The 20,068-nt window shown below is 35.3% G+C and overlaps 1 protein-coding gene across 6 annotated transcripts in view; it reads left to right on the top strand.

The window, feature by feature from the left end:
- Window positions 1-20,068, top strand: part of PUM2 (pumilio RNA binding family member 2) — an 89,056-nt gene that overhangs the window by 63,894 nt on the left and 5,094 nt on the right. For 3 of the 6 annotated variants that reach the window (XM_071221578.1, XM_024552492.3, XM_024552495.3), the window contains 4 exons: window positions 12,444-12,711; window positions 14,107-14,236; window positions 16,233-16,361; window positions 19,457-19,594. In XM_071221578.1, coding sequence (XP_071077679.1) covers window positions 12,444-12,711; window positions 14,107-14,236; window positions 16,233-16,361; window positions 19,457-19,594 — 665 coding nt within the window. Of the gene's footprint in view, window positions 1-12,443; window positions 12,712-14,106; window positions 14,237-16,232; window positions 16,368-19,456; window positions 19,595-20,068 lie in introns of all 6 variants that reach the window. The other 3 variants (XM_024552491.3, XM_024552494.3, XM_045189617.3) reach the window with 1 other exon arrangement.

Raw genomic sequence — 20,068 nt, forward strand, 5'->3', positions numbered from 1 at the left:
CTATTTGTGTAAACGTATCCGTTTTTAGTCTTGACACCTTCCTTTATTTATCATAGTCACAGGAGCCACTCGGTTCCTGATTTCTATTATTTATTTATGTTCAGACCTACTTCCACCACCTTTATATAAGATATGCCTTTGAAAATTTGAAATGGACACAAAATTTGGAACATAAAGAATCCTAAGTATAGACCTTTCATAATTTGTTTTATCTGTGAAGATTATATTTGTCATGTCCTGTCATTTTTTTATAGGTAAGTTTCAGGTCAGATTCCTGTCGACTGTTACTGCATATGTTGTACTTCAGAGCCTGCATAAATAACATTCATTATTCTACATAGACTGCTTAGAAATTGGGTTATAAATTATTTTTTAGATGTCTGTGATTAAACAGCAGTCTAGATTGTTGTCTTTAGACTGTAAAGAATCTAGCCACTGTAGATGCCTAAGAAAGAAATTCTAGTCAGTTACGAGAAACAATCCTAAGTTGGGCCAGCAATTCTACATTATCCTGATACTTGGTACCCATGGTTCAGCTCCTTAGTTTAGCTTCAGTTTGAAATCTTGATACTTCGATGCACCTCTAATTAAAATTATCTGTAGATAATATTCTTTTGTAATCTCCTTTTTTTTTTAGTTGTAGTTGTAGTATGACAGGCAATATTGTTAACAAGGAGTAAACTCTGCCAGGTTGAAAATAACTTAGTAAATTTCATAAATATGCTGTTGGTGGAAATAATCAATCCTTTGCTTTCCTGTGATTAAATCGTAATGCAAGACTTACATGCTCTTCAGTCTCAAACATACTTCAAATTGTATATCCTTGAGGCGTGTTTCTTTATGAATCAAGTTATCAAGGCCGATGATTTATAAAATACCTATGGAAATGGATTTGCATATTCAAATTTACTGAGTTCACACATTAAGAGTATATCATGAGATGAACATAACTTCTCGGCATCGTTAGTATTCGTTGGAATTCGTTCTTAGTTATTTTCTTGTGAGATTTTAAGACGTATGATCATTATAGTTAATGGTAGGCCTTAATGTCTACATTCATGCAGTATTGGATTAAAACATTAGTTAACTTTTTCTTTTCAGCTCCCCTTTGTGCTAGTTATTTAATTCATAGAAACACCTAATGGCAACATTAGGTGCTTCTGGCTTTCCAAAACAGATGTTTCACGTTAAAAATAATTGTTATTTGATTAACACCAGAAATTTTAGTAGTATGACTAATAACCACTTTTTAATTAAAGTACAAGTATTTCATTTGATAGTTTTTGTTTTTGGTTTTTGTTTTTAATCCTCACCCGAGGATATGTTTACTGATTTAGAGAAAGAGGAAGGGAGAGGGAGAAAAACATCTGGTGGTTGCCTCCTATACACATCCCAACCAGGGATTGAACCTGCAACCTTCGGGTGCAGCGGACAACGCTCCAACCACCTGAGCCACCAAGCCCAGGGCTTGATAGGTTTTGATTGTTCATTTTTTGTAAACTAAAATGTGTTAGGATTTTCAATCTTGTTATTTTTTTAGTATATTGAAATCAGGAACATGAAAAAATTTTATTCCATTTTCTTGTATAAAATTTCTAAGAGACTCCTTTCTAATAAACAATATTATTCCTACCCTTTTAAAAAAGTTTTTACCATTTTAACCATTTTTTAAAAGATTTTTACTTATTTTTAGAGAGGGGGGATAGGAGGGAGAAAGAGGCAGAGATACATCTGTGTGCGAGAGATTCATTGATGGTTGCCTCTCACACACACACACACACACACACACATACCCCCACTAGGGACTGGAACCAGCAACCTTTCAGTCCATAGGCCGGAACTCAGTCCACTGAACCACACCACCCAGGGCTATTCAAACACTTTTAAATTAATAAAAGTGTTTCTCATTACTCGCATTTATTAAATGTTACTATTATATCTAAATGTCTTTTTGCAGTTGTTCAAATCGGAGTCCAGATGAGGTTTACACGTTGCGTTGGTTTGACAAGTCTTTTACATAGGGAACCATTTCTCCTTTGTTTTTTTTTTTTTCCCTTTCCATGTATTTGTTGATGAAACTTTGTCTTGTTGACTCCCATATTCTGCTTTCCCATATTCTTGACTTTGCTTATTCCTTCCCCATGGTAGTGTTTTAATATGTTCCTCTATATTAACATATTTCTCTGTATTTTCTATAAAAAGGAATTAAAGCTAGAGGCTTGGTCTGATTGTTTGTCGTTTGGTTTGTTACTTTGAGCAAGAGGTGGTCTGGTGTTCTTTCTGTTGTGCCGTATCAGGAGACGCCTGTGTGGCACCTCCATTGTGAGGTCGTCAGTCTGATCATTGCTGTGTACTTCTCAGCGGTTACAAGATGGTGATATTCTTAGTTCTGTCATTCCTTCTGCATTTGTTAGCTGGAACTTTTCTATAAAAGGGAACTCTTCCTCATCAATTGTGAATACCTTGAAATACATAGTTTACATATGAATCAGGATAATGCTGATTTCTTTTTTTTTTTTTATTTTCTAACTTGAGAATGAATTGGTGTCCTAGCAGCTTCTAAAGGTGACTCATGTTTTTTATAGTCATCATTATACCTGTAAATTGATGGATGATGGTTGATATGTTTCGGTTCACTGCAGTCTGAGACATCAATTTTACATTTTTTTTTAATCCTAAAATTTTACCATTCTTGGCCATTTGGAGCGCCTTCAGATTGGCTCATGTTGACCTCAGCTCTTTAAAAGCAGCATTTAAATGACTGGAAGGTCAAAGAAACAAGTGTGGAAATAACAAGGAAAGAGAACTTTAAGGTTAATGATTTTTATCTTGAAATGCAAGAGCAGTGTAACATTCTGGGTATCAGGTTCAGTGTTATTAACTAGTGAGTGAATTATTTTTGATGTGCAGAGATGGGAATTCTTCTACCTGCAGTTGTTTCTTTAATCATTCTCTCTGATAGAAGTCAGTATCTTATTTTAAGATACTTCACTCCCTGTGATAGAACATTAAATATTTCCAGTTATGTTAGTGATTTCTTATTTAATGTGATCTTTTTGCTTGTAGTAATTAGATTGATACAGAAATTTGTGGGTATAAAGCAGTATTCTGTATTTTTATCTAATTTAGGGCATGACAAACTAACTGGCTTTTCCCTTGCACCTTTTTAATTTTTGAACTGGCTTGTTTATTTCTTAAGGACACTAAAAAGTGTAACTCAAGCTTCGTATTTAGTGAAATTTATTATCAAAAGATGGCTGTCAGTTCTGAAGATTCATTAACATCATGTATTTAGTAATCAAATAGTACTTCAGCTTGATGTGGGTTAGAAAATTGTATAACATCTCTCCTAATCATAACAAATTTTATATTAAGTGTAGGCAGGATTAACTTTTAGGATCATTATTTTTTGTTAAGTAGTAGTTGCATGTGTTAAAATTGCTGACCTTTGGCAGGTAGAGCCAGCTGCTTCTCTAAAATAAAATGTTTAAGAATTAAAACAAACAAAAAAAAAAAAGGATGAAAACAAATATGGTTGAATTGGTTGCAAGGCTGAGTTTTATATATGGTCTTTAAAGCAGAAAACTTTTTTTTTTAAGCTTTCATTGGAAGTGCTGTTATCAGTTAAGTAGTCAGTTTCCTGTAACTGAATAGCATTTGTTAGTTTTGTAAAGCACCTTCATGTTCATTATTTCATTTCATCCTATTTGTTAACATAGACCAGCTGGGTGATATGCCCATTGAAGATGAGAAAATTATGAGTCATATGAGCCCAAGAGGCAGTAAATAACAGAACTGAGGCTAGAACACAGTTCTGACTCCTGTTGCTCTTCTCGCTTTTTCTGTTATGCTGTTCCATGATGAACTGAACAACTTCACAAAGTGTATAAATAACAATATTCTTACCAGCCTCTCAGAAACTGTAATCTCATAGTGGAATGGGTATGTTTTCATAAGTCGTGTATAAGATTATTAGACTTCTAGAAACCTTTCTCATTTTGGTTACTATTGAGATTTATAGAAGAGTTCTTGTCTAGAATTTAAAGTTCAGGTATGTTACCGACTTCATGAAGTAAGAATGTTTGATCTGGCAGGTGCCCCAGGGACTGGCTGCAGGACAGCATACCCAGCCCTCAGCAAAACGTTATTTACAGGTTCTCCTAAGCACCGCTTCAGTCCTTTGGGGTGTCTAAAAATAATTTATTTGTTGATGAGTGACACATTATGTGAAGAAATTTTAAAATTATTACTTGTATAAAGGAACATATTTATGTTTTGTTTCTGTATACAAATTTATTGATCTTAGTTCCAATTTGGGGTCACAATGATTCATTTTCATTACATATCCTTACATTTTACTCAGTATCCTTTAATAACATTATCTGTGATTTTGTTGTTCTAATGACAGTGTTTTCACCAGTTAATTCACTTAATCACTAGAAAATGCTTGATCTACCAGTGATTCACCTAGAATTTACATTATTGCACTGTTTATACCCTATATACATTAAGTAAATGTAGAATTAGAATTAAACAGTGGCTCTTAAAATATAAGCAGATGTGCTTTATGCGATATCTGCAGCCTTAGCCAAATAACCCTTAAAAATGAAAGCAGCATGTGTTTCATGGGGTGACATTAAAATTGCTTTGTAGCTTATATGTTAATATTTTCAACATAATGTGAGAATGTACCCAGGAATAAGTCCAGTGGAGAATGGGCAAGGTCTTGACACTATAAAACACTGACAACTTAAAGGAGACAAAAATGGAAGGACATACCATGTTTGTGGGTTGAAAGACTTTATTGTAAAGACACCGACTTTCTTCTAGTTGATGTATAGATTTAGCATAATCTTAAGAGGTTTTTTTTTAAGGCTTTTTAAAGAAATTGACAACCTGATTTATACAGTGTAAATGGGAAAATAGCCAAGAATAGGCCAATCTTATTTTTCAATTACAATTGACATTTAATATTAACATTAGTTTCAGGTGTACAAGATAGCAATTAGGCAATCATAATTTACAAAGTAATACCCCTCACCCCCAATAATTCTAGTAAGACATTCTTGAAGAACATAGAGAAATTAATAACTTTGCCAGATATCAAAACTTACTACAAAGCAAGTTTGCAGCAATTGAACATCCAAATGGGAGAAATGAACTTTTGACTCCTCTTTTATAATACATACACACAAACACAGTTTTCATTCTCAACGAAATTAAGTAACTTGCTTTTATAATCATGAAGTTAGTAAGGAGTAAACATTTTGAGGTCGGGTCTATCTGGCTATTCATTGATACCAACTTTACTTCTCAAAGAATGTTTTATTTTTATGTAACAGTTGTCTGGATATATAAAGAATCTTTTCCTGTTCCCTGCATTTAGAGTTTTTGTGAATATTTAATAAAATTGTGGTAAAATAGATTTAGCCTATTAAGTGTCGGTGAAAAAAAGTGAGTTTGGGGGGGGGGGGAGACTAAAAAGCAATGGAAGCCCAGAACTTTCTTCACAGCTGTTAAGAGTATTCAAATCTCAACAAGTGTTTATATAAATGAATTTAAGTGGTGTTTTTCTTTGTATTTTTGATGATTTGGTTATGATGATGATGCCTACATTCTTGTTTAAAAAATTGTTTGACACCCTACATAGATTTCTACATCAAAGCATTATTTGACTGTCCCCAATGATAATGTTCTTGACCACTGTGTTATGGTCATGCCCTTTAGAATACTACACTTTGAACAGTTTTATGACGACCACCTGTGGAGTTCTGGTTTTGCATATGCGTGGTTTGTTTTGGGATTTGGGAATGAAGTATGTTTTTCTGGGTAAATGCTTCTTTCACATTACCTTCCCACCTCAGCCCTCTTCCCACTATCATAGCAAACCCATCAAGAGAGAAAATGAATGTGCCTATAATGTTTGCCTAGGACCAGAATTATTCTCCCCCATGTTCATAATTTGTTAAGCAAGTCTTATGATTGCACAAAGCCTTAGTAATCGTGATTTTAGAGGAAAATCCTAGCCCTGCAATTTTCCTTCACCCCAATCAGGAAAGGCTACTGGCTGTGAAATCTCAACAGGAAAATTAAAAAGGAAAAGCACATGTTAGCATTATTTATTCACTGTCACCAAAAACATTAACCAAAGAAAGGAATTCAGGTCAAATCCGAGAGGATGGTTTGATATATGCAAGGAAGTACTTCTGCTCATTTGTTCATGTGTCTGGATAGCCTGTAAAGTTCAGCCCACTGCTTGTTCTTTTGGGGGTTAGTTTTTAAAGTTGTCCTCATGTTCAGCAGTTGCAGAGGTACTTAATTTTCACTAAAGATAAAGGATTCAGGTGGTTTTTTAAACCATACAAAAACTAGCCTTTTTTGATGAATTATAGAAATTGGTATGGTCATAGAAATGATACTGTACTAGTCTGAAGACTGTAGTTCATATGTTAAAACTTCAGTCTGTTGAAATGCTCTTTGATGAATGAGGGAAGAGTATTAAATATCTTCTGTGCAGATGGTCTCCCCCTTCCCTTTATATTTTTTAAAAGTTCAGGCACTAGAAGCTAAAAGGTAAGATTACTTAACAAGCAATAGAAGTGGAAACTTTGGTTGTAGTTTGCATCTAACGTTGTTTGCTTACATATTGTCGTAAAATGTACAAATTCAAAGTAGCACATTTGACATGTTTATGCTTTTTGCTTTTTATATTAGTCTTCCATTAAAATCATTTGGAAGATTATAATTTTAACTAAAGTCACGTTGATTTTTAAACTCATTGGAGCCTCATTCTTTTCCCAATAAAGTTTTTGTGTCTCTATATAGCACGTATGTAGTTAATTATAATTAGAACTGTTTAATGTAGTTTGTTCCCCATGGAAGCTCAAGCATATCCCATACTTTTTTTTTTAAGATTTTATTTATTCATTTTTAGAGAGTGGGGAAGAGAAGGAGAAAGAGAGGGAGAGAAACATCAAAGTGCAGTTGCCTCTTGCACGCCCTGTACTGGGAACCTGGCCCCACAGCCCAGGCATGTGCCCTGACTGGAAATTGAACTGCCGACCCTTTGGTTTGCAGCCTGCCAGGGCCATATCCCAGATTTTAAAAAAGCATATGTCATTAAAAATGTTCTTTGTGATAGAGTATAACTGGAAGCTTTAAGCAAATTATTCAGACATAATAGTAAAAAGAAAAAGCCCTTAGCCTAATTGTTAGCTCTGCGTCCTTGAATAAAGTATTTTAGTTTCTCTAAGTGTATTGGGGCATGAGTAAAATGGAGCTCTTTGTGTCACATAGGGTCATTAAGGGAATAGACATACGTATTAGTTTTCCAGTGCTGCTTTATTTAACGAAGTATTACAACTAGGTGGTTTGAAATAACAAATTTATTGTCTCACAGTTCTGAGGGCTAGAAGTCTTACCAAGCCTGGGCCCTTTTCCCTTTGAAGGCTGTGGAGGACAGTTCCCCCTTGCCTCTTCCCAGCTTCTGGTGGTTGCTGGCAATCCTTGGCATTCCTTGGCTTGTAGACAACATCACTCCAGTCTCTGCCTCCACTAGTATGTGAGGTTCTTCCTGTGTGTGGCTGTCCCGATTTTCCTCCTCTTACTAGGACACCAGTCTTTGGGTGACAGCCCAGCCTAATCCAGTATGACCTCACTTTAACTTGATTACATCTGCAAAGACCCTGTTTCCAAATAAAGCCAAACTCACAGGTACCAAGAGTTAAGATATACACATATCTTTTGTGGAGACACAGTTCAGCTCAGTACCATTTCCCTCTGGCCCCCAAAATTTGTATTCTGGCCCATATGCAAAATACATTTACCCCCTCATCTGAGCATCCCCAAGAATCAGCCTATTCTATCATCAACTTGGAGTCCCAAATCTCATCTTCTAAATCAGGTGAGACTCTGTATGTGGTTTGGCATGGGTCCAAATTCCTCTGTACCTGTGGATCTATGAAGCCTAGAAAATTAGTCATCTGCTTCCAAAATTGAGTAGTGGGACAGGCATAGGATGGACATTCCCATTCCAAAAGGGAGACAATGGAAGCAATAAAGGGGTCACTAGCCCCTAGCAAGTCTGAAAGCCAGCAGAGCAAATTCCATTTAGTTTTAGGGCTTGAGAACAATCACCTGTGGGTAGATCCTCTGGCCTCTGTATGTGCAACTCTGCCCTCAGAGTCATTCTTTATTTTGTCTCCTCTCTGTCCCTTTCAGTTCAGGATGGCAGTGCTGCTGCTGCTGCTATGAAATTCTCAAAAATACTGTTGGTCTTTCATTCATGTTGGGGGGGGAGGTTCTGGTCAAACTCATGGGCTCTACTTCCTCAGTGCTCTCTCTGAATAATCTAAGACTTTCTCACATTTTCAAGTGCTGGGTTTTTCACCCCCCAGTAAACAATTCTTTCTTCAAATTCTTTTCTCTGAGTTTAACATAAGTAACTAGGAGAAAGAAACCAGGCCACACTTTTAACACTTTTTCCAAAATCTTGGAAATCTCAGCTGAATGTCCAAGTTCACCCTGTACAAGTTCTGCTAATAAACCCAGCATAACACATTTCAGCAAAATTTCTGCCACTTTATAACAAGGATCACCTTTCCTCCTGTTTTCTTTAACATGTTCTTGTTTCCTTCTGAGATCTTACTTGGAGAATTTTTAGCATTCATTCATGCTTCTACCAACATTGTTTATGATGATGTATATATTCTCTGTGACAATAGAAACTTTCTTTATCGTGTTCCTCATACCTGTGTGAGCCCTCACCAGAATCGCCTTTACTACCCATATTTCTACCAAACATCTCTTCCAAAGGCAGTCTGGCCTTTTCTGTTACTTGCTTCAGGATTCTTCTAATCTCTACTCATTACCCAATTCCAGAGATACTTCTACAGTAGCACTCCATTCTTAGTACCAAATCTGTATTAGTTTCCCAGGGCTGCTGTGACAAATTACCACAGCCACGCGGCTTCAAACAAAGACTTTGAAGGGGACACACTTCAGCACGGTACAGCGTTTCATGCAGTCCACTCTGTGCCAAATAAAGAATGCTTGATAAATGGTGTAGCTGCCTTTTAAGAAAATAACTGTGTGCAGGAGGATAACAAGACCATATTAGTGTGCAGACACTTAGGTTGAATTAGGCTCACAGATTAGGTCGTTTGCTTTTGGTTTTTGTTTAAGATTCATTTATTCATTTTTAGAGAGAGAAGAAGGGAAGGAGAAAGAGGAGGGAAACAGTGATTGGCCATTCCCCACATTCCACCATCAGGGGACCTGGCCCACAACCAGGCATGTGCCCTGACCAGGAATCGAACCAGTGGCTTTTCAGCTCATAGGCCAGCGTTCAACCCACTGAGCCACACCAGCTAGGACTGCTTTTTGTTTTTCAACAAAATAATGCATGCCATGGATCCTCAGGGTCTAGCATATAGTATCAAATATTAATTAAATGGGTTTTGTTAACTGGTTATGTTGAATACATAAACCCTGTCTTAAAAGGAGATGCCGAGGACTCAGGACAAAGGTCTGTCCAGTGTTGTCCTTTGAAAAATTTTATCTTTTTATCTTACAGTCCTGGCTAACTAGCTACAAGTCACATCACATCACTTTGGACCCTAATGACTTCATCCATGAAAGTATAGTACAGATCTTTATGTCCTGTACACTCTTCTCAGATAGTGATTAAGAAATGGTAAGGGACAGGAATGTCCGTGACAATTGAAGGGATTGTGTTAATCCTTTTAACACATTTGGTACAGAGCAAGTCTTTTACAGTACCAGCAGCAGTGGTGTGACTATAGACTACCTGTTTGTGTGTTTTTAACAAACTTTGGACTGATTTCAGATTTACGGGAAAGTTGTAACAATAATACAAAAAACCCTCAGCATATTCTCCACCAATGTACTCCAAATGTTATTTTATCACATTTGCTTTATCATTTTTTCTCTCTTCCCCTCTGTATCTCCCTCTCCCCTTATATTTATGAAAGGAAGTTGCAGACATAATATCCCTTATAAATACATCAGTGTATATTCCTAAAAATAAGGACGTTTTTACAAATATAGCCACAATTATCAAAGGGCGCTGAGGAAATTAACGATAATATAATACTATCAAGTGACCTCAATATTGTTGAAGATTACAGACCATTTATTTTGCAGAATGTCCCTCAATTTCAAAGAGATTTTGAATGACATGCTTTCATTGTTTAGAAAACCAAATTTAAAATTGTCTAGTGTATATTACAAATTGGGTTTTAAGTGTTTCTTATTTTGTAATCACAGGAAGATATCCAGCCCTCAGTGATTTTTTTTTTTTTTTTTAGTTTTATAAGTGAAAGTTTAGTCTTCTAGAAGTGATATTTTGAGATTTTTTTTTGAAACTCAAGGCAGCTTAACAATATCATTTTCTGAGGTATGTATTTTGAGTTTGGTGCTAAAAATCTTTAGTGTGTCAAGGATAAAGAGAAAATAAGGCTTTATGTTTGAGGTAATGATAAGCAACAATGGAGAGATCATCAAAAGAGAGGGCGAAGTAGACAATTAAGGTGTGTAGTACTACGTAGTACTAGCACTAGGAACGTTGTATAAGAAACAGGTTTGGGATAATGACATGAAAACTAAGCTGAAGAATGTAGAGGAGGTACTCCAGCAGGATGCTGTAGGTTTTTAGTGTAAAGTGACATCAAGTGGCCCTTAGGGAAAATATAATTATAAAAAAGATAGGAAGGGTAATTATAGCACCCTTTCCTGCTGAAAGGTTAGAGAATTGTTAGAGACTGGAATGGGCTAGTAATCAGTTGTTGCAACCAGTTAATGAAACTATATAAACAGAAATAAGAATAGTGGACTAGATGGGTTAATAGTGAGCAAATTGAGACAAACGTTAAGACACTGAATTCTTTCACTTTTTAGATGTTTCATATGTGAGTCATGTAGAACTGGAATAAACATGAGAACTTGATGTTTGTGGTTTTGGTGTATAAAATGACTTGTTAAATTATACACTTTTAAGGAAAGATACAGAACTGGCCCTTAGGCAGCTGATGTTACATAAAACATTCTTGAATATTTGTTGTGTACCTAACCGTCTGTCAGACATGTGTTAGGGACGAGGTTTCTAGCATGTAGGTGAATCTAATTTTATGGCACTTACGTTGTACAGGGCCGAGGATCAAGTAAATAATATGTATGTATATGAATATATATATAAAGGACAATGGGAAATTGAGTGAAGAAGAATAAAGCTAGGGCAGTGAGGACTGAAAGTGAAAGCGGGATGTTCTAACCGAGTTCACTCCAGGGTTGTAACAGTTTTACTGCTCCTTGTCCTTTTAACTCTTTTTGGCCTTTAGCGCCTCTCTATAAATTTGCACCGACAATGTGTCCTTGGCATCATCTTAACCCTGTGGCCTGGATTGTATGTATAGCACTGTTCTGGAAAGACATGGAATGCAACAGCGTACAGCTGATAGTAGGCTTTGTTTATCTGAACTACTAAATCTGCATTTTGCAATTTTCTATACATTTTCTTCTTTAAAAGGACACTGTCAAGTACTTTTAAATGGTTATTTGTAATAAGAACAGTTTTCTGCTTATATTTATTTTTGTTTCTATTGACTGGCCTTTATTATTCTTTGGAATGGGATGTAAGTTAAAGAGGATTTTTAGTCATTGTCTTAAATGATTGCTATTAGAGCTCTAGGAATAATAAATTCTATTTATTACTGTGATTTCTTACCTGTAAGTAGTATTTTATGGAGAGTATTTTTAAATAAATAAAATATTTTAAAATAGTGTGTCATTTGAACTTACTGTGTAGTATCATGGGGGCGGTTCACTTCAAAAACTAATCAGTGTGTTAACTAAGAAATTATTTTTTTTAATATACAAGTATATACAACTTAATGCATTTTTAAATATATTTCAAAAAGTACAGATTAACCTTCAGTGTTCCATTAACACTGCGAGTAAATTTTCATCAAACTATTTCAGTGGCTTAAAACCTGAGTTGGCTAGTTATTTGTAACTTGCTTGTTAATGTAACTAAAGTTTGGTTGGTGGTTTCAGTGTTCTGGCATTGATACTAGTATGTATGGCATTAGTTGTTATGATCAGGTTTTAAACCAAGCTTCCAAGAATAAGTACAGGTTCTGTGTATGATTTCAGATGTTACAAGTATGCTGTAAACTAAACTGCCAAGAACAAACAGACTTTTCTCATGTGTTCTAGTCTCTCCCCCCCCCCCCCCCGTAATATCATAGCCGCACACATTAAGTGAATGTGAGATTTCCCCTTCAATTTTAATTTCCTGTTACAATATATAAGAATTAGTGGGGTGGATATTTCTTTACTGACTGAATTTTTATTAGTTTAAGTAACTTTGATTTGAGAAATGACTTTGTCAAAACCATTTGCTGACCACAAATGCTTTGTTGTAGGAGGACTGACAAATGGTAGTGGTCGCTATATCTCCGCAGCACCTGGAGCAGAAGCAAAATATCGAAGTGCTTCGGGCACTTCCAGTCTGTTTAGCTCCAGCAGCCAGCTCTTTCCTCCTTCTCGGCTTCGGTATAATAGGTCTGATATTATGCCTTCCGGCCGAAGCAGATTATTGGAAGATTTCAGAAATAACCGCTTCCCAAACCTTCAACTTAGAGACTTGATTGGACACATAGTTGAGTTTTCTCAAGACCAGCATGGTTCTAGGTAAGTGTAGTGCTTTTTGATACTTTCCACTGTGTTTTTGTTTTGAAAATTGCTACCTTGTAAAAACCTAAATTTCCTTGACTAGAATCATTTAATCTGCATAAAAGTTGGAAGCTTTTAAAAAATAAATTCCTATTATGGATTAGATATTGTCTTTTATATTAGGATAAATGACAAAAATACAGGCTTAAATTTATTAACATTTCCCAGTTTTCTCTAATGAGAATTTAAATTTTTTTTTTTTTTTAGAGAGAGGGGAGAGGGAGAAAAATATCGATGTGTGAGAGAAACATCGATCTATTGTGTCTTACATGCCCCCAACCCAGGGACCTGGCCCTCAACCCAGGCATGTGCCCTAACTGGGACTTGAACCAGCAACCTTTGTGTCTGCAGGCCCATGTTCATTCTCATTCCACTGAGCCACACCAGCCAGACCTGGTGATAATTTTTTATCATTAAAATATAACAGTGCCTTTTTATTGGATTATTTTTATTACATTAACTCTGAATACATTTAACGTCTTAAAATACTCTGAATTGCGTTTGTGGATTTAAGCATCCCTGATGTATACATTGTCTAAAAAAAAAAATGTTAAAAATCAGTTGAATGCTTCTGTGTTCTTTTATAGATTTGTATTCAGTGTGACTTAACATTTGCTACAGAAATATTTGGTGCCTTTGTACATTAAATACATGTACTGTAATGCTTGAATTAGTGTTTTCAAGATACAGCACAGGAAGAAAAATAGAGTTCTAACATTTATCAAATTTGAGATGTTTTCTCTTTTTTTGTATTTTTAAGGTAAACCTGACATTTTTTTTTAATAGTTATTGATTGATAGCCACATACACATTTTATCTCCCTATAGTTAAAAGTTCCTTAAGAGTAGCAAATGAACCTTGTATCACTCAAAAGGGCTAGTCTAAAAAGCATGAAAAAAAGAAAGAAAGAAAAAGGGCTAGCTTACAAGGAATGCAGTTGTGTTGATGAACTTTATTTCTCAGGGTTTTTTAAATTATGTTGTAAAAAGATATAGTAATATTGTATGTATATTATGAAAAATATATGACTAACCAGTAAAAATGTTTGTAATTTTCTTTTTCATTGATTATAATGCAGTTGGAACTAACTTAAGAAAGATTAAACATCTTTATATCCATATTTTTTGCCATTCTAAATAGTAGTTTTTAAGTTAAGGTATTACAAAAGAAATGCTTCATAACTTCCGTTCTTTTTATTTTACATTGGCCATCCACAGTAAAGAATGTGCGAATGCTCTTTCTGGAAATAGTTGTATTTGTGTGGGTTGGAGGTGTACAACACTCAGGTCAGAGAGATTTTGCAGAAGCCTGTTTCCAGTTGCTGTCATAAAATTGAAAATTTTTCCCACGTAGGTTCATACAGCAAAAGCTAGAGAGAGCTACTCCAGCTGAGCGACAGATGGTATTTAATGAAATTCTACAAGCAGCTTACCAGTTAATGACAGATGTTTTTGGCAACTATGTTATACAAAAGTTTTTTGAGGTAAGCACCAATACATGTTTGTATTCCCCATCTATCCAAGTGTATGCTTAATCTTAGAAAAGCTCTGGAACTTGGGTAAGAGTCATTTTTACATAAAAATATATGAGCTTTGGCGGAAATCTTTGGAAATCATATTAAATAAAGGTATTATATCCACAGTTTTTAAAGAACAACCAAAACTCAAAAAGACAACCCAGTTAAAAGGTGGACAAAGGACTTGAATAGATATTTTTCCATAAAAGATATACAAATGGCCAATAAGCACATGAAAAGAAGCTCAACATCCATTGGTATTAGGGAAATGCAAGTCAAAACCACAGTGAGATTTCACTTTACATCTGTTAGGATGACTGCAATACAAATAAAATGTGAAATAAATGGCATTGGAGATGTGAAGAAGTTGGAACCTTCGTACTTTGCTGATGGGGAACGTAAAATGGGTCGGCTGCTGTAGAGAGTTTGGCGGTTCCTTAAAAACTAAACACAAAATTACTGTACATCGTAGCAGTTTCACCCCTAGGTATGGACAGGACAGGGCAAAGTAGGTTCACTGTTGTGAGTATACAAAACACAGTTTATTCTTATATTATTCTTTATGGTATTACTTTCCATATGAACAACTATAAGCCTACTTTTGTCCCACCCTATATATACCCAAAAGAATTAAAAGCAGGGACTCAAATGCCAAGTGTTCATTTCAGCATTATGCAGGGTAACCAAAAGGTAGAAACAACCCAGATGTCCCAACAGATAAGTGAATAAACAACATATGGTATATGTATACAATAGAATATTATTCAGCCATAAAAAGGAATGGGGTTCTGATACATGCTACAACATACATGAAGCTTAAGTGAAATAAGCCAGATACATAAGGACATTGTAGGGTTCCACCTATATGGAATAATCTAGAGTAGGCAAATTCATGGAGACAGAGTAGATCGGGGTTTGCCTGGGGTGGGGGGTGGGGCACAGCATCACTGCTTAATGCATACAGCATTTCTGTTGGGAGCAGTGAAAACATTTAGAAGCAGATTGTGGCTGGTGGTTGCACGACAGTGTGAATATAATTAATGCCACTGAATTACACACTTAGAAATGGTTAAAATGACGTTATATACAGGGTCCAGCACAAATAATGTCCCTTTTTTATTATATAAAAGTTACAAAATCGTAAGCATGTAATTCTGTAACAACAATATCAAACTTAAGCACACCATGTGACATTTTAGGTGAAATGTTCAAATTGCTGTCCACCTCGTGCGACACATTCACATGCCGTACCAACCATACTCAGTGGCATTATTTCTGCCAGACCCTACATTTTATCACAGAAAGTTTTTTATTGAAGTATTGGCGTGCAAGTATTGGCTAAATACTAGTTTCAGATGTACAACACACCAGTGATTCAGCATTTATGTACCTTATGAATCACAAAAATGCTTTTAAAAACATGGGCATATGTTAAAAGGGAAGGTTAATACTAATACTGATTAATATCTGAAAATATATACAGCATTGAGTAAGTCTTAGGTGAAGCAATGGTCTTTATTTGGATTTTGTGGGTGTCCCCCTTTTTTTTTTTTTTTTTTTTTTTTTTTTTTTTTTTTTTTTTGCAATTGACCTAATAATTTATAAGTAAGCATCTGTGTTGTGTTTATGCCAAAATGTGGTTGAGAATTATCTAGTCTGAATGTATGGTTCAGATTCATTATGATAAAGATGAGGTTGTTTGTTCGAAATGAAAAGTGAGGATGTGTTAGTAACAGGGAAGTTTTTGATGGTGTGACTGAACCCCAAAAAGGTAGTAATACAGTGATCATTTTAAGCATCTGTGGATTTGCCTTAATTAGCTTTTACCTAAGTGCCTCCTTCCTGCATAATTCCCAAATGTGATATTTTAAAATTTGATTGAATAGGCTGCAAACGGGGGGTTATTCAAGTTTAACAAAGTAACATGCTCACTTTTTAGTAATATTATTTTCTCCTCTGTCAGTTTGGGAGTTTGGATCAAAAATTAGCCCTGGCTACTCGTATTCGTGGTCATGTTCTACCCTTAGCCTTGCAGATGTATGGCTGCCGTGTTATTCAGAAAGCATTGGAGTCTATTTCATCTGACCAGCAGGTAATTGTAAGTTAAGACAAAATTTTTGTATTACTCTATTCTTTCTTATCTCTCAATAATCTTGGAGTGAAATATTAAATGTTTCCACAGTTAGACAAAAAGATTTTTTAAATGTCTCTCAAACAGTAAATTATTAATTAGAAGTTATAGAACAGATCTTTGTTCAGTCTTCTATTCATTCTCTTCATCTCTTCATCTCTGAGTGAAGGCATTTGAGTTCGTACGATGTGGCAAGCAGAATGCTAGATGATGGGTGTTTTTGCTCTTTGCTTTTTCAACTTCCCATCATATTGGAAATACATTTTACTGTTTTCAGTGTTTATTTGGATTATACTTACATTTCTTTTATAAGGATGAAATTTTGAAAATCAATTACATATTTATATATATAAAGTTTTTAAAAATTTCCCTCAACAGGAAAAGTAACCTAAGAATTCTTCTAACAAGATTTATAGTTCTTTGAGAGAAAAGAAAATACATATAATTCAATGGGAAATATACTATGTTCTTGGGAAAGTTTAAATATTTTAAGTTAAGGGATTAATGCAGTGTGAATCACATATTTGGGAATTTTTCTTTTAACTGATGAGAATAATGTTTTAAGTTTTTAAAACAGACAAGAACATTAAAGGAGAGAAGGATGAGAATAAATGCTCATGTGCTAAATTTTTTAACTGAAGCATCACTAATTACGTGGTTCTCATTTGAGATGAACAGATTATTAATATGATATTAATAACCCCAGGTACTGTTTTGTATATGTCTGGGTTAAGTAATACAATGAAACATAATACGGATAAGAAAGTAAGTATTTTATTAAAAGATATTCTTGCCCCTGCTGGTGTGGCTTAGTGTATTGAGCACCGGCCAACGAACTTGATGGTCCACCGGTTCAATTCCCGGACAGGGCACTTGCCTGGGTTGCAGGCCAGGTGTCCCCTGTTGGGGGCACGCGAGAGGCAATCAATAGATGTTTCCCTCTCTTTCTCCCTCCCTTCCCATCTATCTAAAAAATAAGTAAATAATTTTTTTTAAAGTATATTCTTAATTAGTAAGTTTAGAAAGAGAACAGCTTTGACTCCTAACCCACATACATACAATGAAGTATATTTCAGAGTTAAAAACAATAAAAATAGTCCTGGCTGATGTGGCTCAGTGGATTGAGTGCTGGCCTGTGAACCAAAAGCTTGCTGGTTCAAATGCCAGCTGGGGCACATGCCTGAGTTACAGGCCAGGTCCCCAGTTACGGGCATGCGGGAGGCAACAGAGGCATCTGATCCATGTTATGGCTCTCACATTGATGTTCCTCCTCTTCTCTTTCTCGCTCTTCTCCTCTCTCTAAAATAAATACAATCTTTTTAAAAAGCAGTAAGAATATATAGATGGGGGGTGTGTATGCATTAGTCACAGCATTGAAAATCTGTGAGAAAATAATAATTCTCTGGAGGAAATCCTGAGTTTTAGAGTAATTGAAGTTATATCACAATAGAGAAAAATCAATGAATTTTGATTATGTAGTCAAGCTTAGACCTTTTCTGCTGTCTCAGACTGGTATAGATAATTTAACGATCTCTTAAATTTCTTTAATATTTGAAAATATAAAGCACTTAGGAGTAAGTGTTAGATGAACCAGTTAATGAATGATGGTATTATATTGTCTGTTTGGATCCTTAAGTACATTTTATTTTGTAATTTAGTGTATAAGCAAACATCTGCTGTATCTCAACAGGATTCCTATGTAATTATGTGAGAATGTAGTTGAATTCTTTAGGTGAGAGAGATTTTAAATGTGAACACCTTTACACTGTTGTGTACTCCATTTCTTTACACTATTGCACTGATAAGGCACATAGATTATTGTGTGGCTACCTATATTTATCCCAAAGGAATAAGATGTGTCTTTAACAAAGTCTTATAAATTTATAAGAAAAAATATTAAGAGCGTTAGCTTTAAAAAGTATGGAGTTAGTAAATAAACTTACGGAAAATATGTTTAATCTTATTAGTAATCAGTTGAAAGGGGCCACTTTTGTCCATTAAATTAGTAAAAATCTAAAATCTCCCAAGAATTGCCCTGGCAGGTCCACACCTGCTCAGTTGGTTGCAGCACTGTCCATAACCTGAAGGTCACAGGTTCAGTTCCTGTTCAGGGCACAGTCCTAGGTTGCTTTGTGTACAGGAAGGAAACCAACCAGTTGATGTTTCTATCTCGCATCATTGTTTCTCTCCCTTCCTCTCTCTAAAAGCAGTGGGGAAAACATGTCCTTGGGTGGGGATTAAAAAAAAACCCAAGATTATAAAAAATAAATCTCCCAAGAATCTGCTTCTGAAGAAGGTATTAAATGTAATAAATAAAAGCTATATTGAAGCAAATTGTAGGAAGAATAAAAAAGTCCAACAATTTCTTTCTATAATTGAGATAATATGTGAAAGTCACATACCCCATAAGAGCTCAGTTTTTTATCCTTTTCTACGCATTTGGACTCACACAGTCATTTAGAAGAATTATTTGCGTCCTGCCTGGTGTGGCTCAGTGGCTTGAGTGCTGACCTGCTAACCGAAAAGTCGCTGGTTTGCTTCCCAGTCTGGGCAATCAGTACACGCGTTGTGGGCTAGGACCCTAGTTGGGGGCGTGTGAGAGGCAGCATACCAATTGGTGTATCTCTCTCACACATTGCTGTTTCCCTCTCCTCCCTCCTTTCTCCTCTCTCCAAAAGTAAATCTTGAAAGTTAAAAATTATTTGGGGGGAGGGTGGTGCCAAGTACAGAAAAAGTTCTGAAGCAGTTATGTAAGCTGAGAGAAATGAGGGTAAGGAAGATGTACACAGTGAGGAAGGATAGTAGTTTAAATATCCAATTCCTCACTAGGTAGAGTTCAGCAAGTATAATTTACATTATAATCTTGAAATATGTTTTAGTAATTTTCACCTTCATTGGCTTTTCGCTGATTATACTTTGGGGGCAGGATTTTAAACTTCAGTATGTAAAAAAAAAATCGCAAATTTTGAATATATTGTTGTTCTCACTGCAGTATTTTTAATCCTGTTACATTGTTTGATTAGGCAGTTATTTAACTGTCATCTCCTCTTCTGCAGAGTGAAATGGTGAAGGAGTTAGATGGTCATGTACTCAAATGTGTGAAAGATCAGAATGGGAACCATGTCGTACAAAAATGTATTGAATGTGTTCAGCCACAGTCCCTACAATTCATCATTGATGCTTTCAAAGGACAAGTAAGATTTGGGGGGGCTTCTATCTAGTTATCAAGGCATTATTTTAGATTTTGAGTGTTAACACATTTTTCATACAAAAAGAGACAAAATAGTGAATGTGCGTTCATTTCTGCCTCTTTTTAGAGTGAGTCTACAGCTTTATTTTTTTTGAAGCTGAGAAGTAGATACATGAATTTAATTATATTACTTTAAGAAGTAAGATAACCTTTGTTAGCATTATAAACCCAGCATTTTCCAAATTTTTTGAAAGAAGAGGGAGGAAGACTTAAAACTGTATAATAAAAGACATGTATAAAAGACATGGTAAATATTAATTAGTCACTAATACATAGTAATTAATAGTTCCTAATTATAGTATTCACTATCTCCACCCCACAATACGTTTCTTCTGATTATTACATGCCCTCCATCTTAGGTTCCTTTTAATCAAAATACCTGTTAACTCCTAAGCTGAGCACCCTGTGGTGGTGGCCA

Source organism: Desmodus rotundus, chromosome 5 (genome assembly GCF_022682495.2).
Source record: "Desmodus rotundus isolate HL8 chromosome 5, HLdesRot8A.1, whole genome shotgun sequence".
NCBI lineage: Eukaryota > Metazoa > Chordata > Mammalia > Chiroptera > Phyllostomidae > Desmodus > Desmodus rotundus.